This window comes from Giraffa tippelskirchi, chromosome 12 (assembly GCF_054371585.1).
Source record: "Giraffa tippelskirchi isolate mGirTip1 chromosome 12, T2T-mGirTip1v1.2.pri, whole genome shotgun sequence".
In the NCBI taxonomy this organism is placed as follows: Eukaryota; Metazoa; Chordata; class Mammalia; order Artiodactyla; family Giraffidae; genus Giraffa; species Giraffa tippelskirchi.
Window position 1 is genome coordinate 15,807,061 of NC_137286.1, and position 27,175 is coordinate 15,834,235.

General features: G+C 37.0%; 1 protein-coding gene across 14 annotated transcripts in view; it reads left to right on the forward strand.

The window, feature by feature from the left end:
• LOC145529023 (uncharacterized) overlaps positions 1 to 27,175 on the forward strand; it is a 1,122,255-nt gene that overhangs the window by 1,007,064 nt on the left and 88,016 nt on the right. For 7 of the 14 annotated variants that reach the window (XM_081548496.1, XM_081548495.1, XM_081548498.1 and 4 more), the window contains 3 exons: positions 1,725 to 1,809; positions 4,916 to 4,934; positions 6,846 to 7,104. The exons of 1 other annotated variant lie outside the window; for it this stretch is intronic. In XM_081548496.1, the coding sequence (XP_081404622.1) occupies positions 1,725 to 1,809; positions 4,916 to 4,934; positions 6,846 to 6,975 (234 nt within the window). In that variant the 3' untranslated portion in view covers positions 6,976 to 7,104. Of the gene's footprint in view, positions 1 to 1,724; positions 1,810 to 4,281; positions 4,409 to 4,915; positions 4,935 to 6,845; positions 7,177 to 27,175 lie in introns of those variants that run through there. 6 more of the 14 variants (XR_014070838.1, XR_014070840.1, XM_081548494.1 and 3 more) reach the window with 2 other exon arrangements.

The window sequence follows — 27,175 nt, forward strand, 5'->3', positions numbered from 1 at the left end:
ATTCTGAGATTTTAGGAGGAGACAAGAGACAAAGTATATAGTTATTATGGTGGGTACTGTGCCATTTACCAAAGAAGAAGAATGTGTTTTAGGGTTGAAGAAATTCAAGTTTTATATTAAACTTGAGATTTTCACAGAGTATGAAGTGAATATTTCTAAAGTTATGTTGGAAATACATGTATGAAATTTAGGAAAGATGTTAACAGCTTCTAGAAGGCAGGACTATATTTAGTCTACATTTGTACACCTAGCACCTTGCACATTAATGTAGTTTGGTACATGACATGTTGAATTCGTGAAAGCTGAGAATGTCTACAGACAGAAAAATGTGCTTAGAACACAGAGCTAAGGAAAGAGCACTCAGATTGGTCAAAGAAGAAACTGGAAAATGAAGGACCACAAAATGTACCAAAAATGATAAGCAATGATAAAATCAAATGTTACCAAAAGGTCAAGAAGATGAGATTTTATAAGAATTAACTTGATTGATTGTATTTAACAAGTAATAGAAATGTCAAAGAAATAAATATAAAATTATAGTGTTCTAAGTCTAGTATTCTAAGACTACAAGTAGTGAAGTGTGTTGACTTGATTGGCACAATAAAGAAAGTCATTTCAATGGAGGGGAAGTTAGGAATGGTGAAGCCAGTATAAGTCATCAAGCCAAAGAAAATATTTTCAGAAGAGATTGGGCACATTCAGGGAAGTACGACCATAGACAAGAAAATGTTTTCAAATGTTTGAGTCAGGGCTTTGACTGCACTTGAGATGTGAAGACTGCCCCCTCATTAAGAGTATATAGGACCTTTGAGGCTTGTGCAAAGTTGGCTGTAACTGAAATGCATTATTTCTAGAGAAAGTAGTTTGCTCTTAGAAGTAGCTGTGACTAAATGAATTTGTGATTCATGAGACAGTCTAATTTTGCTCTTTCAAACTAAAATTCTTCACATAACTATATAGTTTTTTTAAGTAATATGACATTAGTGCAAAAAGAATCTGCATGCATATTAAATAGCTATTTATTTGATGTTGACTCAACAAACAAAAACTTGAAAGAGTGTCAGAAAGTAATACACTGAAAAAATTTCGAGTTTGACAGAAGTTGATAATCCAGGAGGTATCTTTTGACTAGCTTCCTCTGTGACTACCATATCATTTTCCAGGCTGTGCTTTATAGTTGGTTCAAAGAACGTCATCTCTTAAAAGGCATCAATTCCTAGTAAGCTTTCCCTGTTGACTTGGATGTTTCTGCAAAGCAGATATGAAGCTCTTTCTTACCTTTTTTTTTTTTTTTTAAACCAGTGTTTCTCAGCACTGGGACCTTGTTGCCCCTACATGTGTGGAATAAGCAGGGCTGTAGTGTTTAGTGTTCACTAGGATTGGGCTGGGATGTTCACTAAGAAGGTCACAGGACATGAGTCTACCAATCATGCAGTTACAGTATGCCTTTCCTGACCAGTTTCAGGGGTAAGCCAGATTGCATGCAATCCTTATGACCGAGTTCAGACTTTGCACAAGTCTCCTGTTAGTCTCAGTAGTTCTCCATCCAGCCAAGGGGACTCATCTCCCCTGTGTATGACCCCAGGACTAGGACACTCAATCCATGACCCTCACTGTTCACACTCAGGGTTGGTCTCTGCCATGTATATTCTCCCTTTTCTCTGAGTCCTGACTTGATCATTTTTTCCCCTTCCTTTCTGATTATATATGGATCTTTCTTACAGCCATGGATGTACAGGGGTCTTTCTGCCAGATTCAATGAAAATCTTTCCACATGTGGATGTATTTTTGTTGTGCTCATGGGGAAAGGTGAGTTCTACATTCTCCTACACCACCATATTGTTCAATTCCTCAAAAATTTATTCTTTTAATTTTCCATCCCCCAAATTTCTCCCCCTAGAAGCAGTCCCCTGATGCTATTGAGAACGCATGATATATCTCACTGAAAATAAACAGTGAGGGGGGCCTATTTCACATCCTAAAAGACAATGCTGTGAAAGTGCTATGCTCAATATGCCAGCAAATTTGGAAAACTCAGCAGTGACCACAGGACTGGAAAGTCATTTTCATTCCAAACCCAAAGAATGCTCAAACTACCACACAATTGCACTCACCTCACACACTAGCAAAGCAATGCTCAAAATTCTCCAAGTAGGCTTCAACAATACATAAACCATGAACTTACAGATGTTCAAGCTGGTTTTAGAAAAGGCAGAGGAACCCGAGATCAAATGGCTAACATCCAATGGATCATCAAAAAAGCAAGAGAGTTCCAGAAAAACATCTATTTCTGCTTTATTGACTATGCCAAAGCCTTTGACTCTGTGGATCACCACAAACTGTAGAAAATTCTGAGAGAGATGGGAATACCAGACCACCTGACCTGTCTCTTGAGAAACCTGTATGCAGATCAGGAAGCAACAGTTAGAACCAGACATGGAACAAGACTGGTTCCAAACAGGAAAAGGAGTCCGTCAAGGCTGTATATTTGTCACCCTGCTTATTTAACTTATATGCAGAGTACATCATGAGAAATGCTGGGCTGGAGGAAGCACAAGCTGGAATCAATAACCTCAGATATGCAGATAACGCCACCCTTATGGCAGAAAGTGAAGAAGAACTAAAGAGCCTCTTGATGAAAGTGAAAGAGGAGAGTGAAAAAGTTGGCTTAAAGCTCAACATTCAGAAAACTAAGATCATGGCATCTGGTCCCATCACTTCGTGGCAAATAGATAGGGAAACAGTGGAAACACTGGCTGACTTTATTTTATTGGGCTCCAAAAGCACTGCAGATGGTGACTGCAGCCATGAAATTAAAAGACACTTACTCCTTGGAAGAAAAGTTATGACCAACCTAGACAGCATATTAAAAAGCAGAGACATTGCTTTGCCAACAAAGGTCCATCTGGTCAAGGCTATAGTTTTTCCAGTAGTCATATATGGATGTGAGAGTTGGACTATAAAGAAAGCTGAGCATGGAAGAATTGATGGTTTTGAACTGTGGTGTTGGAGAAGACTCTTGAGAGTCCCTTGGACTGCAAGGAGATCCAACCAGTCCATCCTAAAGCAAATCAGACCTGAACGTTCATTGGAAGGACTGATGCTGAAGCTGAAACTCCAGTACTTTGGCCACCTGATGCGAAGAACTGACTAGTTTGAAAAGACCCTGATGCTGGGAAAGATTGAAGGCAGGAGGAGAAGGGGATGATAAAGGATGAGATGGTTGGATGGCATCACCGACTCAATGGACATGAGTTTGGGTAAACTCTAGGAGTTGGTGATGGACAGGGAGGCCTGGTGTGCTGTAGTCCATGGGGTTGCAAAGAGTCAGATACAAGTGAGTAACTGAACTGAAATGAACTGTACTGTGGTCTATGGCAAAGGTATCTTATTAAGAAAGCTATAAAATTCATTAGTATTTAGGGAAGTTTTGTTTTTAAGGAGCTAAGTCAGAAGTAAGTGTAGTATGACCTAAAAAACTAAGAGAACAAACTTTAGCAGAGTTTCTCCTTGGAAAGGTTGGTTTAAATACTTATTGAATCTGGACGCATGCCTGTGAAAAGCAAAGTGTTATGAGATGTAACCATACTCTCAGGAGCTTAAGCAAAAGAAGAAAATGATTTTTTTCAAAAATATTTTTCAAATGCTAGGCATTCAGTTGTGACTAAAATGGAAACAAGCCCAACCTCAGAAAACTATTGCCTAAAGCAGCCCAAATCAGGTTAGTAAGGGTCAAGTTCAAAGGTAGAGAAAACTATGAAGGTTTAAATTGAGACTGCCCATAGGCAGACCAGCTGGCAGAGAGGACAGCTGGCAGACTATAACAAGTCTGTGGGCATGGCAGATTCTGACCCCGAGGTACCAGAAGTGAAGAGAAAAAGGCATAAAATCTGTTCCGCATAGGAAAGCAGTTGGCAAATGTCAATGAGATCGGTAAGTAGTGAAGATTTCAACAAGGCAGGCTGGGTCATATCCAGATTTTTTTTTTTTTTTTTTTTTTTTTTGAGGCAGGGACACTTACCAGGCAAACCATTACTTGTAAAAGGGAGATAGGTAATTCAAGCCACCGCCTGAGGAATAAAGCAGTGGATATACCCAGCCACAGGCACCCGGGCTAATAGAAGAGAGTACTAAGGGAGTTTAAGCATCAAGTGTCAACAAACTAAAAATACACAAGATGAGACAAAGAGGAAAGATATGTCTGGCACTAGCAACAGCGGAACAAGCACTGACAGAGGATTAGAGACCAACTTCTTTCACCTCTTGTTTTACATCTCCTAGAATAAAGCACTCGTGAACAGGGGTAAATAACCGATCACCTGGAAGGCAAACAGTTGATTGTGGCCGTATCTTTACAGGAAGGCTTTTCTGGGAGTCCTGAATTCCCACTCCTTTATCATTCTGTCATGTAAGTCCCCAATATTGAGTCATTTCTTTTGTTTTCTCTGCAATTGTTCTCAGGTTAAACAGCACTGTTATAAAACAACCCAGAATATATAGTGGTATATAACACTAAGTATCAAATTTAAGTATACTATTTACTTTCCCAAAATATGATAACTTGCCTCATTTCACTGTCTCAGGTATAAACCTACAGTCAGAAACTTATTTTATATACTCCACAATGCCCTACATTTCATGTTTGTGGTAACAATCATCCCACTTTTAAAACAAGTTTTTTCTCCATTAGAAGCCAGCCTCTTAGTGGCGGGGGGCACCTCTCTGGTCGCTACTATTTCCCCAACACCTTTCACAGTGCATGGAACGTAAATAATTACCTGTGTAATGACAGAATGCATAAGAGTGGAAGAGAACAGCATTGCAGAGGATGGAGGGAAAGAACAAATGAACAAACAAAAAAGAGGTAAAAATGTCCTTTCCTCAGAGTACTAAGAAAGTTTTATTTCTTCCTCAGAACTGGCCACTTACGTCAGGTAAGAACTATTCCCCTATTAAATAAATACTGGTATTAAAATAAGTACTTATCCAGTTTCATTTTATGCATTCTAAATGTATATATTAAGGGATCTACATTACAAAAAATTTTTTATTTCATCACATTAATGATTCAAAGCAAACCTATTTAATTATTTGATAATTAAAGAAAAACATTTGGTTAGATTTATTTTCCCTTCCCAATTGTAAAAATCTCAAGAAATGTCTCCTAGTAGATAATGAATTAGTGAACATGAGAAGCTTCCCAAGCAACATGTAATGCTATTGTAAAAAATAAGCACCTAATAGAGAAACATCAACAAATTAATATTCTTTAGGCCATAAATATTTCATTTTATCAGGCTATGCCACATGTTTTAAACTCTTATAGAGTGTTATAAAGAGCATTGATTGCCTTTAAGAAAACTTATTTTAACTGGCTCTTAGAAGATCTGTAATGCTTGGTTTTCTCAGAGGTCCTAGTCCACTCAAGTCCACTCCAGTTGATCTCCACAGCAGCCAGCAGGGGCCATGCATCATCACCAGTGATGCGTATTCTTGGTGACCTTATTAGGAATTTAGAATACACCTTAACCATGTAAAATATCTGATAGGGTAAAAAGCATTAATACATACTATGTTTTATATATTTGAAGGGCTAAATTGGGTATCTGTGGCTTATCTTCGATGCATTAATCATCACTATATATTTTGAGGAATGGATTCAGATTTCCAAAGATCAATTCACAAGTGAATTTTTGGCAGAAAAACTGTTTGTCAATTGAGCTATATCCATAGTTGCCTAAAATATATTTCTTCACACTTTGCTTATGGCAGCCTAGTTAAGCCCAACATACCATTGCTCCTTCAAAGAAGACTCTCTCAGTGGTATTGGCAAGGCTTTGCACTATTCTAAGCTTAGCTTGCAAAACTTCAAAAAGCCTGCATATTTATGCTTAGGCAGCCTTAACTTAGATCCTTTAAACTTGTTTCAGACCTTCTCCTGTTTTATGTCAGAGTCCACTTAGTAAAAATGAAATCTCTGGTCAACTGAGCAAAACTCTCCTCGGTAGTCTTTCTTTAGTCACCATGTCAGTCTCCTTGGGACATCCAGGTGCTTTAATGGCTGCTTAACCAGAGAGGTTTTAGGAACTGTAATCTCCGCATTACCAGTTTTTTTCTAGGACTGTGTGTGTTTATTACTTGTTTTTGTGGGCCTGTTTGAGAAAACCCACTTTCCAAAAACAAATGTCAATTCTGCAGTTTGCTTTAGGGAACAGCGGCTAAAGAATGATATGCTAATTGGGCTCTCTTGGGAAACACAAAGCAGTCTCTCAGGTGGAGTACACAGAGCAGATGACACGCTGGCAGCTTTTGTGCCAGCGTTCCTTTCTTAACGAAAACGATTCCTATGGCTGAGACAGATGCTGCAAATTAAAAATCAAATTCATGACGTGACTCTTTACATATGTTCTATGGTATAACAGTTTATAATGTTTCTGATAAAATTATGTATGAAAAAATGCTAATTATTTAAAATTTAATCTTTTAAGAAAGGAATTATGAAATCTACGTCAGGAGAAGGCAGATTAGAATACCATTATGCTTATGTAATGTCTAAAATATTTTACTCTTTCTATCCACAGCGTTTGTTTCCTATTTTCTTAAAAAAATCTGATGCAGGAATTCTGATTGAGTTTTGGTGGATATTATTATATAAATTCCTTATAAATATATTATTAGAGATACTTCTTTTAAAATATATATATGTTCACCTAGCCTTAGTTTAATATACTTGAAATAACTGTTTTGAATAATCATTTTTTTCTGATGCCTCCAATAAGTAAAAAAAATAAATAAAATGATAATCTATGATTGAATGTGTAACTCACAATTTCCTCTCCTCTCAGAACTGCATTAACATCATATTACCTAGAGGCAGTATGGAATATTGAAGAGTCTTCATTGGGTAATACCTTGGCTTTTTCTCTAACAACTTGTGCAACTTTAGATGCATCATTTAAACTTTCTAAGCCTTAATTTTCTTATCTACAACATAATCTTAATGATGTATTAGAGTGACTGAGAGGCATCATTGGAACAGCCAGCACTAATTACACATTAGATTGATAACTATGTAATAATTACCAGCTTCTCATTTCTCTTGAATTATTTTACTTATTTATTGTCATGCTGTATATGTTCTTTTTCTAATAATAAACTATAAGTCGGAGTTATTCATTTTTGTGTGTTCATTACACAAACACCTACACAGATGCACTTAGTAGCTATAGGACACCACAGCTATCCTCTTTGCTGTGGTTCTGAACAAGTGCTCACCTATCTATTCCTTATCCTTTCTTTCTTACCCTTAGAAATAGCATCACTTAATTTTAAATTAGTAATTCATAAAATAATTTTTAGCATCATGACATTTAAAAATTTTATCCATGTTAAATCTGTTAAATGTCTGGGTGAAAAGATGAGAAAGAAGTGACTCATTATGTTATACTAAATTTGCTAAAACACCTGGAAGCATTTGAGATAGGGGTTGATTCATCTTTGAGGTCTCTATTGTCAAAATTTATCACAGTAAACAGTTCAGTCGCTCAGTTGTGTCTGACTCTTTGAGACCCCTTGGACTGCAGCACGCCAGGCCTCCCTGTCCATCACTAACTCCTGGAGTTTACTCAAACTCATGTCCATCGAGTTGGTGATGCCATCCAACTATATCATCCTCTGTCATCCCCTTCTCCTCCTGCCTTCAATCTTTCCCAGCATCAGGGTCTTTTCCAATGAGTCAGTTCTTCCCATCAGGTGGCCAGAATATTAGCTTCAACAGCAGTCCTTCCAATGAACATTCAGTACTGATTTCCTTTAGGACAGACTGGTTGGATCTCCTTGCAGTCCAAGGGACTCTCAAGAGTCTTCCCCAACACCACAGTTCAAAAGCATTGATTTTCAAAATTTATCACAGATAATTATTAGAAAAAAAATTTTTGGTACTAGAAAACCAGGCAGTAAAAGCCATGGAAATAGAATACAGAGCCCAGAAATGAACCTAAATTTGCATGGGCAATTAATCTAGGGCAAAGGAGTCAAGAATATAAAATGGACAAATGATTACCTCTTCAATAGATGGTGTTGGGAAAACTGTACAGCTACATGCAAAAGAATTAAACTGTACTACTCATACCGTATACAAAAATAAAATTATATGTAAGACATGAAACCACAGAACTTCTAGAAGAAAAAATAGGCAGTACTCTCTTTGACATAGGTCTTAATACTATTTGGAGGGATATGTCTCTTCAGTCAAGGGAAACAAAAGCAATAAGTAACAAGTGGAACTTTATCAAACAAAAAGTTTCTGAACAGCTAATAAACACAGCGACAAAATGAAAAGGCCACCTACAAATGAGAGAAAGTACCTGCAAAGTATATATTTGATAAGGAGTTAATATTTAAAATACAAAAACTCATACAACACAAGAAGCAAACAACCTAATTATATCATAGGCAGATGATCTGAACAGACATTTGTACAAAGAAGACATACAGATGGCCAATAGGCACATGAAAAAGATGCTTGATATCACTATCAGGAAAATGCAAATCAAAACCACAACGACATTACCTTCTACCTGTTAGAATGGCTATTATCAACAAATAACTAGTGTTGACTAGGATGTGGAGAAAAGGGAACCATAAGGCAGTGATGATAGACTGTAAATTGGTGCAGCTGCTATGGAAAACAGTACAGAGATTCCTCAAAAAATTAAAAACAGAACTATAATACAATCTAGAAATTCCATTCCTGGGTATTACCCAAAGAAAATGAAAACACTAACTTGAAAAGATGTATGTACCCCTCTGTTCACTGCAGCAATATTTATAGTAGCCAAATATGGAAGTAACCCAAGTGTCCATAACAGATGAATGGATAAAGATGTAGCATACACATATAATGGAATGCTAGCCATAGAAAGAATGAAACCTTGGCATTTGGGACAACATGGATAGACCTAGAGGGTATTGCGTGCTAAGTAGCTTCAGTTGTGTCCCACTCTATGCGACCCCATGGACTGTAGCCCGCCAGGCTTCTCTGTCCATAGGATTCTCCAGCCAAGAATACTGGAGTAGGTTGCCATGCACTCCTCCAGGGGATCTTCCCAACCCAGGGATCAAACCTGGGTCACCTGCCTTGCAGGCGGATTAAATCTTTACCACTGAGCCGCCTGGGAAGCCCTAGAGAGTATTGTGCTTAACGAAATAAGTCAGGCAGAGAAAGACAAACACTCTATGATTTCACTTATATGTGGAGTCTAAAAATGAAACAAATGATGCTATGTAAAAAAACAGAAACAGAGTTATAGATACAAAGAACAAACAGGTAGTTGCCAGAGGTGAGGGGGTGGGGAAGGGAAAAAATAGGTGAGGGAGAATAAAAAGTACAAACTTCCAATTGCAAATCAAATGAGTCATAGTTATGAAATGCACAGTTTGGGGAATTCAGTGTGGGGAATTTAGTCAATAACTAAGTAATATTTTTGTATGGTGACATATAACTAGATTTATCTTGGAGATACCATGCAGAGCTCTGTGGGGCTCTGTATAAAGTGAAAGTGAAAGTTGCTCAGGTGTGTCCAACTCTTTGCGACCCCATGGACTGTATAGTCCATGGAATTCTCTAGGCTGGAATACTGGAGTGGGTAGCCTTTCCCTTCTTCAGGGGATCTTCCCAACCCAGGGATCAAACGCAGGTCTCTTGCACTGCAGGCGATTCTTTCCCAACTGAGCCACAATGGAAGCCCGTGGGGCTCTGTTGCACAAAGCCTTTCTGTGTCCTCCATTTCTTTGATTCTAGGAAACAGGCTTCCCTCAGCCTCCATGACCTTCCTTGAGTTCCAATGGGCAGAGTCCAGCAGTTGTTAATTAAGGAAAGGAGGGGAGGGAGGACTAGGGAGAAACACAAGCCAAGAGCAGCCTTTGGGCAAGGTCCTGTTTCCCAATCATCAGATATACATAACAATGTCTTTGAGCTATTTTGCAGATACTGAAAGCCCCTCCAGGTGGGAGAAGTTAACATTAACAATGGTACACACCCACGAGCATATAGAGGCCAGACCAGTTGGATCTGAAGGTTGATGGTGGTGACTCCTACTTAACTTACCACCACATCAGAAGAATGCCCATGAGCTATTACACATCTTTGAACAATTACTGTAAAACTTCCCACTATCTTCCCCAAGGAGATGGGCACACAGTTTTGAGGGCATTAGCCCACTGTGTCTCCCTTTGCCTGGCAAAGCAATAAAGCTGTTCATTTCTACTTCACCCAAAACTTTGTCTCTGAGATTTGATTTGGCACTGGTGAACAGAGAACCTGAGCTTTTGGCACCACTGGTAATTATCTTGAAATGTATAAAAAATCACTACGTTGTGTAACGAGAAATACCATAGTATTATACTTCACAAACAAACAAACAAAAATACAAACAAATTCATAGAAAAAGGGATAAGATTTGTGGTTCAGTTCAGTCGTTCATTCGTGTCTGACTCTTTGCGACCCCATGGACTGCAGCACACCAGGCTTCCCTATCCATCACCAACTCCTGGAGTTGACTCAAACTCATGTCCATCGAGTTGGTGATGCCATCCAACCATCTCATCCTCTGTCATCCTCTTCTCCTCCTGCCTTCAATCCTTCCCAGCATCAGGGTCTTTTTCAAGGAGTCAGTTTTTCACATCAGGTGGCCAAAGTACTGGAGTTTTATTTAGCTTCAGCATCAGTCCTTCCAATGAATATTCAGGAGTGATTTGCTTTAGGATGGACTGGTTGGATCTCCTTGCAGTCTAAGGGACTCTCAAGAGTCTTCTGCAACACCACAGTTCAGAAGCATCAATTCTTTGGTGCTCAGCTTTCTTTATAGTCCAACTCTCACATTCATACATGACTACTGGAAAAACAATAGCTTTGACTAGACCAGAGGTGAAAACTAGGGTAAGGGGAACTGGATGAAGCCACTCAAAATGTATTGTTAACTTCCATGTATAAGGATGTAATATACAACATGATAAATATAGTTTATATTTATACACATTTATGCACTGATGTATGTTATAGGGAGAAAAAAAACCTTGGAAAATGTGACACATTTATAAGGGAAATTGGGTACGCTCAGTTTTAAACTGAGTATTAAGAGTATATAAAAATGTTACTCAGGTTCATAACTTTTTAAGTTCTGCAAAATGAATAAAAGAGTGTTTCTAAACTAGGTTTTAGAAATTCAAAATTAGCAAATTTAACAAATCTCTAGGAATAAGTTCACCTGAGCTAATTTGGCCTCACGCAGAACCCAATGGGGAACTTGCAGTGTATTTAGCACTGTACTTACGGCAAAAGAGGCTAAGGAAGTGCAAGTGAACTTCATTCAGATAATAGTCTTTCTATGCACTGACCAGAATAAAGCCTGATTGAATAGTAGCCTCCATCTTAAACATCATCAGACTTTATGCCTGAAAATGGAGAATATGATCTTGAACTAGAAATTATCATGGTAGAAATGTCTGCAAGTTACATCAAGAAGACAGCTCACTGGTGCTAATTCTTGTGAAGTTACTTACTCTAAACTCCTATGAACGGGCTCCACCTGTAGTCGATTCTTTTATTTTTAAATATACCTTAGAGGATTTTGTACAAAGAAAGATACCACAGATAAAGTGAATATATAGATGATAGAATGAGTAATTATATGTAATTCTAAGGAAAACAATCAAATACCTAGAGTACCGTAAAAATACACTCAAACCAGAAATAAAAAAGACAGCAACCTCATTGTAAAATGGGGCAACAGATACATACAGAAAAGTAAAAATGAAAGTCCAGTGAGCACATGAAAATATGCATAAACAAACATTAATAATGCAAATTAAAATGATATGATTTTTTAACTTATATGCAGAGTACATCATGAGAAATGCTGGGCTGAAAGAAGCACAAGCTGGAATCAAGATTGCCGGGAGAAATATTAATAACCTCAGATATGCAGATGACACCACCCTTATGGCAGAAAGCAAAGAGGAACTAAAAAGCCTCTTGATGAAAGTGAAAGAGGAGAGTGAACAAGTTGGCTTAAAACTCAACACTCAGAAAACTAAGATCATGGCATCTGGTCCCATCACTTCATGGGAAATAGATGGGGAAACAGTGGAAACAGTGTCAGACTTCATATTTTTGGGCTCCAAAATCACTGCAGATGGTGACTGCAGCCATGAAATTAAATAACACTTACTCCTTGGAAGGAAAGTTATGACCAACCTAGATAGCATATTAAAAAGCAGAGATATTACTTTACCAACAAAGGTCCATTTAGTCAAGGCTATAGTTTTTCCAGTAGTCATGTATGGATGTGAGAGTTGGACGGTGAAGAAAGCTGAGCGCCGAAGAATTGATGCTTTTGAACTGCGGTGTTGGAGAGGACTCTTGAGAATCCCTTGGACTGCAAGGGGATCCAACCAGTCCATCCTAAAGGATATCAGTCCTGGGTGTTCATTGGAAGGACTCATATTGAGGCTGAAACTCCAATACTTTGGCCACCTCATGCGAAGAGTTGACTCATTGGAAAAGACCTTGATGCTGGGTAGGATTGGGGGCGGGAGGAGAAAGGGACGACAGAGGATGAGATGGTTGGATGGCATCACCAACTCGATGGACATGAGTTTGAGTAAACTCTGGGAGCTGGTGATGGACAGGGAGGCCTGGCATGCTGTGAATCATGGGGTCGCAAATAGTCAGACACAACTGAGCGACTGCACTGATGAGGAAAAATCTGAAAGATGGGTGTCAAATATCAAGAAATATTTACCAACTACTAGAGAATGATGTAGCCTTCGGGGGAGTACTTTGTTGCTCACTAGTCAAACCTTATGCACACCCTACCCATGACCAGTGTGGACTCACTGATATCCAGAATATAAATAATATTATGCTATTTGGGTTGTATTTTCTATATTTAACATTTTTACTTTTATTATTACTATTATTATTATTATTATTTTTACCACTCTTGAAGGTAAAGAGGGCAAACTTTGTCTTGAGAATATTTTGATTTCTGTCTTGTTTTCTCACCTTTTACCCTTTGATCTTACTTGCTTTCTCATTTGCTAGCTACATAGGCATAGTTCCTAAGCACATCTTTTTTCAAACATAATTCCTCACCAGGACCTTTGTTTTTTATGTCCTACAAGTAGAGATGCTTACCTGATGTGGATCACTGCTCCAATATGACCACTAGTCCACATATTTTCTCCATATGAATAAGTACTAACCCGTACTTAGTCTTTTATCATATGCAGTTGCAATATTCATTAGCGACATACAAGCAGAAAGGCTGTACCTATGTACATACATATGAGAGTTTAGACTAAAGATGTCTCGGTGAAATCATCAGGTCAGAGGAGGAGCCATGTGCTCTAAAATGAGGCATGGCAGGTAGCTGAGGTGAGATACTTTATGACCATGTATATACTGTGAAGTATAAATGAACACTGCAATAAACAATAGTAGTTCCCAGTTTTGTGAACACTGAATATTTAAAATGTTGGTTGCTGTTTTGTAAAAAATACAAAATTACAAATTCACATATTAAAGTGCCCATTTAGAATTAGAAAAAAAATCACTACAAATTAGAATTTAAGGGAAAAGTCTCTAAATTATCACAAATTTGAAAATATCTGGAAAAAGAACAAAGTTTGTAGTAATTACAAACCACTCAGTGTTTGTTGTAATTGACATACCACTCAAACATGTTTTTTACCAAAATGTTTGGATGGTTTAACTTTGATCACTTATTCCTATATTCTCATTAGGACAAAACTTCTGGTTGGACCATGCTTCAGAAAGAACCAAATATTCTGCTTATAATTTTTCACATATGATTATTCAAGGAATTTTCTGAAGACTGGCTCCTGGCTTTGTTGATTTCAGGGGCTTTTTTTCTGCCATATTTTGGGATTGGTTATCACAGAACTCTTACATTTCAATAAGGTATGCCTTGTCATGATATCTAACATATTGGCACAAAGGGAGATAGAAGATGGAGTCATTCCTATACTGAATGACTTACAAAGGCAACTATGAAACACATAAATATATCCCACTACAGCCAAACTCAAAACCATCTTATCCATATTCAAAGAAATGTCAGAGGCTATGCCACTGCCAGTCAAGAGAAAGGGAGTTGTAAATGAAAGCAATTTATAGTATAAAAAGACAGAAGTTTAAAACTTTTGCAATAAAAATCTTACTTTCCAAAACTGTACAAAATACACAAAAATGTGGATACATTGCTAACTCTTCTTACAGTGTAACTGAAGCATCCTAAAGCTTAAGTATTATTAGTTTCACTTTTTTTTAATTAAATATAAAATATACCTTCTCTTGATTAAATACAAAATATAAGATACTAGTGCTACCTTGGGAGTGAAGAAGCAATGACTCTGATAATGAAAATTTTAATTGGCAGAATCTTTTGTGCGTACTTTTGACAGCATTAAGGTTATTGGTGTGTTTAATGATTGCAACATCTGTGGAAACTTAAGGATAGAAACTGGTGTGTATTACAGAAGTAAAGGCAGTTGGTAAAATTAAGCAATCAGATGCAGAGGGGAAAATTACTTTGAAGATGTCATTTTGTTTTGACTTGATGTTTTGAATGAGACTGAATTGAGAATATATAGTTGCTAATGGAAGGAAACTAGGGTTATGTAGAAGTTTAAAGATATAAATACTGAAAAGTGAGAAAAATGAAAGATGCCAAGTATAAGAGAAATGACCAGCTTCATTTCAAGAAAAGAAACAATTCCACCATAGTAGAAAAGAATGGAAAAAGATAAGACTGATGTAAAGAGGATAATTCATTATACCTGTCTATGTTCTAAACTGTTTTACACTAGGAAAGTATTACTTCTACTATCATAAGCTACAGAAGCTTTAAAAAGATAAATATAGAGGGCTAGAACAGTAAATGATGCCTCATTTACTAGTCAATGATTTTAAAACTATTTAAGAAACATGTAAGTACTCAATTAGTCTTAAATATAATGTGACAATTTAAAAACAGATATTGTGATAAGCCCATTGTAAAAATTAAATTTAAGAAAAGTTAGATATTTGTAGATTCATATGCAGTTGCAAAAAGAAAAATAATAGAGATGTCCCATGTACCCATTACCAAGTCTCCCTAATGGTAACATCTTGCAAAACAATAGTATAATATCTCAACCAGGATATTGACAGTCCAAATACAGAACAATTCCATCAAAACAAGGATCCCTACAGGTTGCTCGTTTATAACCAAACTAACATCTCTTCTCAAATCTCTCCCCCACCCAATTCCAGTCTCTGCTCCCCAAAATGATTTTGTGTTTTTCATTTCTATACATTTGTCATTGTAATAATACTATATGAATGGAATGTAACCTTTTGTTATTTGCTATTTGTTCTCAGCACATTCTTTGGAGATTAATTTGTGGTGTTTATCATGAATGTATATCAGTAGTTTTTTCCTGTATTGCAGAGTACTACCTCCAATGTATGCATATCCAACAGTTTAAAGATTCACTCATTGAAAGTCACTTGGGATGTTTTTGGTTTGCAATTATTAGGAATAAAACTGCTACAGACATTTTTATAGAATTTTTTGTTTAATCATGTGCTTCCATATGCATTGTAAAGAATACCTCCAGATTTAAGAAGAAAAGAGAGAAAGAGCCAGTATTTCCTAATCACTCTGATCTCATTCTTGGCCCTCAACTCTTTCAGTCTCCTGACAAAAGAAAACAAAGCAAAATAAAAAAAGTAAAACAACGAAGCAAAAAAGAAAGAAAAATCACTAGGAAATATTTGTGTCAGAAACAATCATCATATTTTACATTAAAAATGGATAAGCATTTAAATTTTACAGAGAAATAATTTGAATAATTTTTGCTATTAGGATCTAATGATAATTAAGAAAAAAGTTGATGGAAAAGAGTTTAAGATCTTATTGTTGAAATAAAAGTACACAGATTTTGAAAAATCTATATAGAATAAGTTTAAAAAGAATAGATAATCACGTGCTGTGCATGCTTAGTCACTCAGTTGTGTCTGACTCTTTGTGATCCCATGGACTGTAGCCTCCCAGGCTCCTCTGTCCATGGGGATTTTCCAGGCAAGAATACTGGAGTGGGTTGCCATTCCATACCTTTATCCATTTACTTTCTATTTATTCAACAATTATTACTGAGCCTTTAGTATGGATTAATCAATAAGGTGATACAAACTTTTCGTTTCAGTCCTTGTATTTAATCAGCTTGGAAATAGTCATTTCCATATTACAGTGCTGCAGCCCATGGGGTCACAAAGAGTCAGACACAACTGAGTGACCGAACTGATATGACAGTTAGGAAAAAACTAAAAGTAACATGAAATCCATGACTTTTCTTTTACCTGTAACACAACTGAGATCATGGGGCACACTGCCGTCCTGAAGTCTGGAAGGATAGGCAAACAGAACTACCACCAAGATCAGTTTATTGGGAGTAGAAGCAGCTAGTAGCATTAACTCATGGGAAAACTTAAATAATGTCCTGGGTTGAATTAGGTCTCCTCAAAAGATATCATCAAGAACCAGCCCCTGTTGCCTGTGGCCTTCTTTGGAAATAGAGCCTAGAGATATAATCCAGTTATGATGAGGTCACACTGGGATAGAGTAGGCCCTAAATTTAATGACTGATGTCCTCATAGGGAGAGACACAGAAGAGGCAGAGGAAAGAAGGCCATGTCAAGACAGAGGCAGAGATTGGAGCAATGAAGCTCTAAGCCAAGGACTGTCATAGATGGGAGTCGGCCATCAGAATCTAGGAGAGATTGTCCCCCAGCGCTTCCAAAAGGAACCACCAAGCTGGTGTCTTACTTTAGACCTTTAGCCTCCTGAATTGAAAGATACTCAATTTCTATTATTTCAGGTCACCAAATATGTGGTAATTTTTTATGGCTTCCCTAGGAAATGACTACAAATGGGTAACTAACAAATTTGTGGAGATGGAACGTGGGTTAGTGTGCTGAGTGAGAGACTCTTGGTGACGGCAGCCTTAGTGTGGGCCTACACATTTTTGTGATCTCTACCAGGTTTCTATGGTGAAGAATCAACCAAAATACTCACTTCTGGCAGGGCAAATGAAAAATTACCATTATGAAACACTACTGGAGCATTCTTCATGAAAATGGCCTTCCTAGTAAAGGAAAATACTTTATCAAAGCCATGCCATATGTGTTATTGGGGAAGAGAAGTTTCCTATCTCTGATGCCCTCCAGCTTTTTTATTTAACCTAAGGATGGAGCAGGGAAACAGAAGTACCTGTGAAAGTTATAGTCTAGAGACCCAGGAATACGAAAAGACTGAAGCTAAATTTTAAGATTCAAGTATGCATCTCTGTGCCTCACACCTTCTTGTGGGGCTTTAGTGTAACAGTGGATTATAGCTGAAACAGATGCGAGGCTTAGATTCCTTTTAAAGAGTTTATAGAAAAAGTCAAATTAATAGGGTATACAAAAACAAGGATCCAGAGGAATTTGAAATATCTGGCACCTACATCTACAGGACACAATAAACACAGCCCAACCTTTAGCCAACCTTGGTGTAAATTTTCACACCAAAGGTCTATTTGTACTTGTGCTAAGTTGCTTCAGTTGTGTCTGACTCTTTGTGACCCTACAGACTGTAGCCCGCCAGGCTCCTTACTCCATGAGATTCTCCAGGCAAGCATACTCGAGTAGGTTGCCATGCCCTTTTCCAGGGGATGTCCCCAACCCAGGGATCAAACATGCATCTCTTGTGTCTCCTGCATCGTCAGGGAGGTCTTACCACTAGCCACCAGGGAAACTCTCAGTTCCTATTATCATCATATCCAATTTTGAAAAACATAAAAATATGCTACAGACAAGATGAAAGTCAGCCTAAAGAGACAAGCAGGCATCATGCTCAGATATCATATTGATTTTAGAGTTATCAGACCCGGAATGTAAAATAGCTGTGGTTAACAAGTAGACAACATGCAAAGACAGATGGATAATATAAGCGGAGAGAAAACACGAAATTAAAGACTCATGGGAATGCGATGATTGAAAAAAAACATACAATATTGTAAAGTAATTAGCCTCCAATCAAAATTTAAAAAATAAATTAAAAAAATGAAAATAAAGAATGTGTTTAATGGGCTCATCAGTAGATTATACACTGCCAACGGAAGAATCAAGTGGGAATGAAGATATGTCAGTAAGAACTTCCCAAATTGAAAAGTAAAAAGAAGGTATTTCTTTTTTTTTTTTTTTTTGACAGAGACAAGATGGTAAAGTAAAGTAAAAGAGTAAAATGACAGGCACTCAATTGCTCAGTTGTGTCTTTTGCGGACTCATGGACTGTAACCCACCAGGCTCCTCTGTCTATGGAATTCTCCAAGCAAGAATACTGGAGTGGGTTGCCATTCCCTTCTCCAGGGGATCTCCCTGACCCAGGGATCAAACCCATGTCTCCTGAGTCTCCTGCATTGGCAGGTGGGTTTTTTTTACCACTAATGTCACCTGGTAAGCCCACAAGGATGTGAGCTCACCTCTTCTAATGAAAACACTAAAATCACAACTAACTGCTGAATAACTATGGAAATAAAAACATGAAGACCAGAAACTATAAAACTCTTAGAGGAAAACATAGAGCACTCTCTGACATAAATCACAGCAAGATCCTCTATGGCCCACCTCCTAGAGTATTGGAAATAAAAACAAAAATAAACAAATGGGACCTAATTAAACTTAAAAACTTTTGCACAATGAAGGAAACTATAAGCAGGGTGAAAAGGCAGCCTTCAGAATGGGAGAAAATAATAGCAAATGAAACAACTGACAAAGAATTAATCTCCAAAATATATAAGCAGCTCATGCAGCTCAATACCAGAAAAATAAATGACCCAATCAAAAAGTGGGCCTAAGAACTAAACAGACATTTCTCCAAAGAAGACATACAGATGGCTAATAAACATATGAAAAGATGCTCTGATAGTGAAAACATCACTATCAGAGAAATGCAATTCAAAACCACAATGAAGTACCATCTCACACCAGTCAGACTGGCTGCTGTCAAAAATTCTACCAACAATAAATTCTGGAAAAGTTCTAATGAGGTGGAGGAAACTGGAGCCTATTATAAAGAGTGAAGTAAGTCAGAAAGAGAAACACCAATACCGTATATTAACACATACATATGGAATTTAGAAAGACAGTAATGACGATCCTATATCCAAGACAGTAAAAGAGACACAGATGTAAAGAACAGACTTTTGTACTGTGTGGGAGAAGGCAAGGGTGGGATGATTTGAGAGCATAGCATTGAAACACATATATTACCATATGTAAAACAGATTACCAGTGCAAGTTCAATGCATGAAGCCTGCAGGACACCCAAAGCTGGTGCTCTGGGACAACCGAGAGGGATGGGGTGTGGAGGGAGGTGGGTTCAGGATGGGGGACACATGTACACTCATGACTGATTCATGTTGATGTATGGCAAAAGCCACCACAATAATGTAAAGTAATTAGCCTCCAATTAAAATTAATATATTAAAAAATAAAAGAAACAAATGGGACCTAGTTAAATTCAAAAGCTTTTGCACAGCAAAGGAATCCATAAACTAAGTGAAAAGACAACCCACAGAGTGGGAAAAAAATTGCAAACTATGTGATAAAGGATTAATACCCAAAATTATAAACAGCTCATACAGTCCAACATCAATAAAACAAACCCATTCAAAAAATAAGAATATCTAAATAGATACTCCCCTTCATGGATCACTGCCTTGTGGTGAAGGGGCTTGTGTAACTCAGTGAAGCTATGAGCCATGCCGTGTAGGGCTACCCAAGGAGTGTGAAGTCAAGTGGGCCTTAGAAAGCACTGCTGCCAGTAAAGCTAGTGGAAGTGATGGAATTCCACAGGGCTATTTAAAATCCTAAAATATGATGCTATTAAAGTGGTGCACTCAATATACAGCAAATTTGGAAAACAGTGGCCACAGGATGGGAAAAGGTCAATCCTCATCTGAATTTCAAAGAAGGGCAGTACTAAAAAATGTTCAAGCCACTGGACAATTGCACTCATCTCCCATGCTAGGAAAGTTATACTCAAAATCCTCCAAGCTAGGCTTCAGTATTATGTGAACCAAGAACTTCCAGATGTTCCAACTGGGTTTAGAAAAAGCAGAAGAACCAGAGTTCAAATTGCAAACTTTCTCTGGATCACAGAGAAAGCAAGGGGATTCCAGAAAAGCATCTACCTCTGTTTCATCAGACTATGCCAACCAAGCCTTTGACTGTGTGGATCACAATAAACTGTGAAGTGAAGTGAAAGTCACTCAGTCATATCCAACTCTTTGTGACCCCATGGACTATACAGTCCATGGAATTCTCCAGGCCAGAATACTGGAGTGGGTAACCTTTCCCTTCTCCAGGGGATCTTCCCAGCCCAGGGATTGAACTCAGGTCTCCCGCATTGCAGGTGGATTCTTAACCAGCTGAGCCACAAGGGAAGCCTTGGAAAGCTCTTAAAGAGATGGGAATACCAGACCATCTTACTTGTCTTGTAAGAAACCTGTGTGCAGGCCAAGAAGCAACAATTAGAACCCTGCATGGAACAACTGACTCATTCAGGATTTAGGAAGGAGTAGGACAAGGCTGTTTATTGTCACCCTGTTTATCTAATTTATACACAGAGCACTACATGTGAAATGCTGGGCTGAAAATGTTACAAGCTGGAATCAAGATTGCCAGGAGAAATATCAACAACCTCAGAAAAGCAGATGATATCACTCTAAGCGAATAGGAACTACAGAGCTTCTTGATGAGAGTGAAGGAAGAGAGTGAAAAAAACAGCTTAAAACTCAATATTAAAAAAAAAAAACAAAAACTAAGATCATGGCATCTGGTCCCATCACTTCGTGGCAAATAGAAGGCGAAAAGATGGAAGCAGTGATAGAGTTCCTCTTCTTGGGCTCTAAAATCACTGTGGATGGCAACTGCAGCCACAAAATTAGATGATTGCTTCTTGGCAGAAAACTATAACAAACCTAGACAGTGTGTTAAAAGCAAAAACATCACTTTGCCAACAAAGGTCCATATAGTCAAAGCTATGGTCTTTCCAATACTCATGAATGGATGTGAGAGCCGGACAATAAAGAAGGCAGAGTGCCAAAGAATTGATACTTTCGAACTGTGGTTCTGGAGAAGACTCTTTAGAGTCCCTTGGAAAGTAAGCAGATCAAACCAGTAAATCTTAAAGGAATTAAACCCTGAATACTCTTTGGAAGGACTGATACTGAAGCTGAAGCTCTAATACTTTGGCCACCTGATACGAACAGACAGCTCACTGGAAGAGACCCTGATGCTCAGAAAGACTGAAGGCAGAAGGAGAAGTGGGCTACAGAGGATGACATTGTTGGATGGCACCACTGATTCAATGGATATGAACTGGGGCAAATACCAGGAGATGGTGAGGGACAGGGAAGCCTGGCATGCTGCAGCCAAGCGGTTGCAGAGTCAGACACGACTTGACAACTAAACAGCAACAAAATAGCCATTTCTCCAAAGAGGGCAGACAGATGGCCAAGTGAAAGTGAAAGTTGCTCAGTCGTATTGGAATCTTTATGACCCCATGGTCTGTAGCCCATTAGGCTCCTCTGTCCTTGGAATTTTCCAGGCAAGAAAACTGGACTGGACAGCCATTCCCTTCTCCGGGGGATCTTTCTGACCCAGGGATCGAACCCGGGTCTCCTGCGTTGCAGGCTGATGGCCAAGAGGCACATGAAAAGATGCTCAACAACACTAATTAAATATTAAAATAAATATATAATATAAATATAATATATAATATATAATAAATATTAAAATACATGCAAATCAAAACTACAATGAAATATCACCTACACCAGTCAGAATGGCTATCATCAAAAAATCTAAAAATTATAAATGCTGGAGAGAGTGTGGAGAAAAGGGAATCCTCCTACACTTTTGATGGGAATGTTAATTGGTATAGCCACTCTGGAGAACATTATGGAGGTTCCTTACAAAACTAAAAATTAGAGTTATCATACTATCTAGCAATGCCACTCCTTGGCATGTATTCAGATAAAATCATGGTTTGAAAAGATATATTCACCCCAATGTTCACCACAGCACTATTTACAATAACCAAGACATGGAAGCATCCTAACTGTCCATCAACAGATCCATGGATAAAGAAAATATGGTACATATACATAAAGGAATATTACTCAACCATTGAAAGGAATGAAATAATGCATTTTACAGCAACATGAATGGACCTGGAGATTATCATACTAAGTGAAGTAAGTTAGAGAAAGACAAATATCATATGATATCACTTTTATGTGGAAACTAAAAAGAAATGATACAATGAACTAATTTATAAAACAGAAATAGAGTTACAGATGTAGAAAACAAACTTATGATTACTTGGGGGGAAAGGTGGGGTAAGGTATAAATTGGGACTTTGGGATTGACATGTACACACTCGTATATTTAATAAAGATAACCAATTGTATAGCATAACACATTATGATTACAATTGATTATGATATATATGATATATAATTGATAACCCATTATGATATATAATTGATAACCCATTGTATAGCACAGGGAACTCTGTTTATTACTCTATAACTAACTTGGAAAAGGATTTGAAAAAGAATAGATATATGGGATTATCCTGGTGTTCCAGTGGCTAAGACTCCACACTCTCAATGCAAGGGTCCCTGGTTCAATCCCTGGTCAGGGAACTAGATTTCATATGCCACAACTAAGGCCCTGCATGCTGCAACTAAGACCAGCATAGCCAAATAAAAATAAAATAAATACATTTAAATAAAGAATAGATACATGCATATATATGACTGAATCACTTTGCTGTATACCTGAAATGAACACAACACTGTTAATCAACGATAGTCCAAAATAAAATAAAAATCTAAAAATAAATAAATATAAACATTAAAAAAAAAACAAAGAAAAGCAACAGGAGAAAAGGATGAGGAAAACAATCACAACAGATTATCCAGAACTGTAAGACAATTTGAAAAGTTGTCTATATTTTGGGATAGTAGAAGTAATATGATATATTGAAACAGAAGAAATAACTGAAGTAATAATTGCCATGAATATTTCAACTTTTTTCAAAATTAATGACAGATGTGATTGTCAATTTTATATGTCACTTTTGCTGGGCCATAATATCCAGATATTTGATCAAATATGATACTGGATGTTTCTATGAGAGTGTTTTTTGTGTGTGTGCATTAGATTGATATTTAAATGCATGGCCTTTGAGTAAAGCTAATTACTCTCCATATGTGAATGGGATTAGTCCAATGAGTCGAAGACCTTAAACAGACAAAAACTGACCTACTCCGAACAAGAAAGAATCCTGATAGTAGATTGCCTCTGTATTCAGTCCAGTCTGACTTCGATTCCTACAGATTTTGGACAAAACCACCACAGACATGTGAGCCAATGCCTTAAAATAAACCTCTCTCACTCTCTTTCTCCTCTCTCTCTCTTCCTCTCTTTCTCATACACACATGTGTGCCTGTGTGCATGTGTATACACACACATACATACATACACACACATATTGATTCTGTTTCATTGGAGAACCTTGACTAATAAAGATACCAAATCACAGATCTAGGATTCTCAGCTAGCAAACAAGAAGGAGAAATACCAAAAAGACTACACCTAGGCACATCACATTCAAATTGCAAAAAAAACCAAAAAAACAAAAAACCAAAATCTTGGCAGCAGCCAGAAAGGGAAAAAATAGAAGCACCTTAGTAAAGGAGGAACATGATAAGAATTACAATATAAGCAAAAATAGAGTGAAATATTTAAATTGTTAACAAGAATTTAAAAAACACCATGAAAATTTTACTTCAAAAATGAAGAATAAAGGAAAACTTTTACAAAGAAAAATGGAGTGGATTCATTACCAGGAGCCCTGCTCTGCAAAATATGTTAAAGGAAGTTCTTCATGGAGAAAGAAAATGACATAGTTCAGAAACTCAGATCCACATAAGGAAAGGAATAGTGTCAGAGAAGATAAAAACAATGATCTAATAAAATGTTTTATTTTCCTATTCTTAACTAATCTAACAGGAAACTGCTCAAAATAATAATAACAATGTATTGGGTGATTACAGAATATGGAAAAGTAAAATAAATGACACCCACGTTATAAGGGGTGGGAAGGAAGAATTGGGAATAATTTGCTATTAGATTCTTGCACTCCTGCAAAGTTGTTTAGTGCTATTTGAGTATGGACTTAAACTAGTTGTGAATGAATACTGCAAATGTTTAGTGAAGCACTAACAAATCTTTAAAAGAAATATAATCAATACCCTAAGAGAGGAGATAAAATGAAATTATATAAATGCTCTATGAAAACCAGTGAAGCCTGTAAAACAAAGGAACAAACAATTTAAATGAATAGAGAACAGAAATATGGTACAGATTAAACAGTTTCAGTAATCACTTTAAATGTGAGAGGGGTAAATACACCAAGGGACAGAGACTGTCAGGATATATTTAAAAATACTCCAATATATGTTGTCTATACAAAATCCTCTTTAAAGACTCAGTTTAAAAATAAAGGCATGAAGAAAGATACCATGCTAACACTAACCAGAAGAATTTAAGTAGCACTTATGATTTCAGTCAAACTTCAAAACAAAGAAAACTATTACAGATCACTAAGGAGATTGCATAATAATAAAGGAACTTCCCAGGTGGTGCTAGAGGTAAAGAACCTGCCTGCCAATGCAGGTGACTTGGGTTTGATCCCTGGCTGGGGAAGACCCCCTGCAGGAGGGCAGGGCAACCCACTCCAGTATTCTTGGCTGGAGAATCCCATGGACAGAGGAGCCTGATGGGCTACAGTCGATAGGGGCGCGAAGAGTTTGACATGACTGAAGTGACTTAGCAGGTATAATAATAAAGGGGTCAGTCCTCTAAGAAGACTTAATAATCCTTAACATTGATGTACATAGCAACAGAGTGTCAAAATATCTGAGGTAAATAAATACAGTTTTAAAGTGAAGTAGACAAATCTAGTGATACAGTTAGAGATTTAAACATTCCTCTTTCAGTAACTGATAGATCAGCAGGCAACGATCAGTAAGGATATATTTGACCTGAAAAACACCAACAATCAACTTGATGTAAATGACATTTATGGATGCTTCATCTAACAACTGTGAAATACACATTCTTCTCAAGCTCACATGGAACTACATTACATAATAAACTACATTCTGGTCATAAAATACATCTGAAAAAATTTAAATAATAGAAATTATGCAAAGCATACACAAGTATGAAACCAGAAATTACTAACAAAAAGGTAGTTGGAAAAATTCCAAAATACTCAGAGGTTAAACAGCACACTACTAAATAAAATAGAGGTCAAAGAAATTCCAGGAGAAATATTAAAATATTTTGAACCTAATCAAAATTTGTGGTATGGAGCAAAACAGTACTTATTGAGACAATTATAGCTTTGAATGAGTATAGCAGAAAATGAGAAAGATATAAAATCAATAATTAGTTTCTACCTTAGAAAGCTAAAGCAATCAGAAGAAAAATAATAAATAATACAACAAAAATCAATAAAGTCTGTAAAACCAAAAGCTGATTATTTAAAAGAAATAAACCTGGCAAACCCCCAGCCATGCTAACCAAGAAAACTCAAAATATAATTACCAATATTATAAATGAAAGAAAAATCATCACTACTGATCCCAAGGACATTGAAAGTATAGTAAAAGAACATTTTGAATAATTCTATGGCCATTATTTCATAAACTAAATGAACAATTCCTGAATATACTACCAAAACTCACACATAGACAAAGACTCTTAATAGGCCTATATTTATTTATTAAAGAAATCAAATCTATAATGAATAACACCAAAAAAAATCTAGCCCAGATGGTTTCAATAATTAATTCTACCAAACATTTAAGAAAGAAACGGTGCCAATTTTTTAATAATTTTTTTCCAGAAAGCCTAAGCAGGGTGAAAGCTTTCGTTATGAACTGAATTGTGTCTCCAAAATTCATATGTTGAGATCCTAACACCCAGTACCTCAGAATGTGACTGTATTGGGAGTAAAGTCTTTAAAGATGTGGTAAAATAAAAGTGAGACTGTGATGGCAGACCCTAATCCAATGTGACTGTGGTCCTTATAAGAAGAGGAAATTGAGACACACACACAGACCAGGGGTGCACAGGCACAGGAAAGATGATGTCAGGACATAACAAGGGGACGGCCATCGACAGGCCAAGGAGAGCAGCCTCAGGAGAAACCACACCTGCCAACATCGTGATCGTGGACTTCTAGCCTCCAGAATTGTGAGAAAATAAATGCATGTTGTTTAAGCCACTCAGTCTGTGATATTAGTTTGTTGGCAGTTCTAACAAACTAATCCAACTTCTAAATTCATTTTATTAGGCCAACATCAATACCCAAACCAGATAAAAACATTAAAAGAAAAAAAAACCCCTAGATAAATATTTTAATGAAAAAAATAAAAATTGTCAAAATATTAGCAAGTCAAATCAAAAAATGTGATGAAGAGGGAGACATAAAAGTGTAAAGCTTTGTAGATGACTGAAATTGTTACAAATGCAAATTTGTAACTATAGTATGCTTTGTGTAAGTCCTATGGTAATCACAAAAAAATATCTAGAGAAAATGAGAAAGAAAGAAAAGTATATTATAACAAATATCAATGAAACACAAAGGAACAAGCAAAAGAGAAAACGACAAACTATACGACAGAGAAGACAACTGAAAATGCGGCCGTAGTAAACCCTTCCTTGTCAAAAAACACTGAAAGAACAGAAGGGAAAAGCAGATGAAGATACACTAATAACAGGAAATTTTAATACCCATGTTCATTATGGATAGAATAATCAGAAGACCATTAAGGAAACAAGGACTAAACACTATAGACCAATTGAGTCAAACTGACATAAACAGAATGTTCCACTCAAAAGCAACAGAATACATCCTCTCCTCAATTGCACATGGAACATTTTCTGTGATAGATCAAATATTAGGACACACAATAAAAGGAC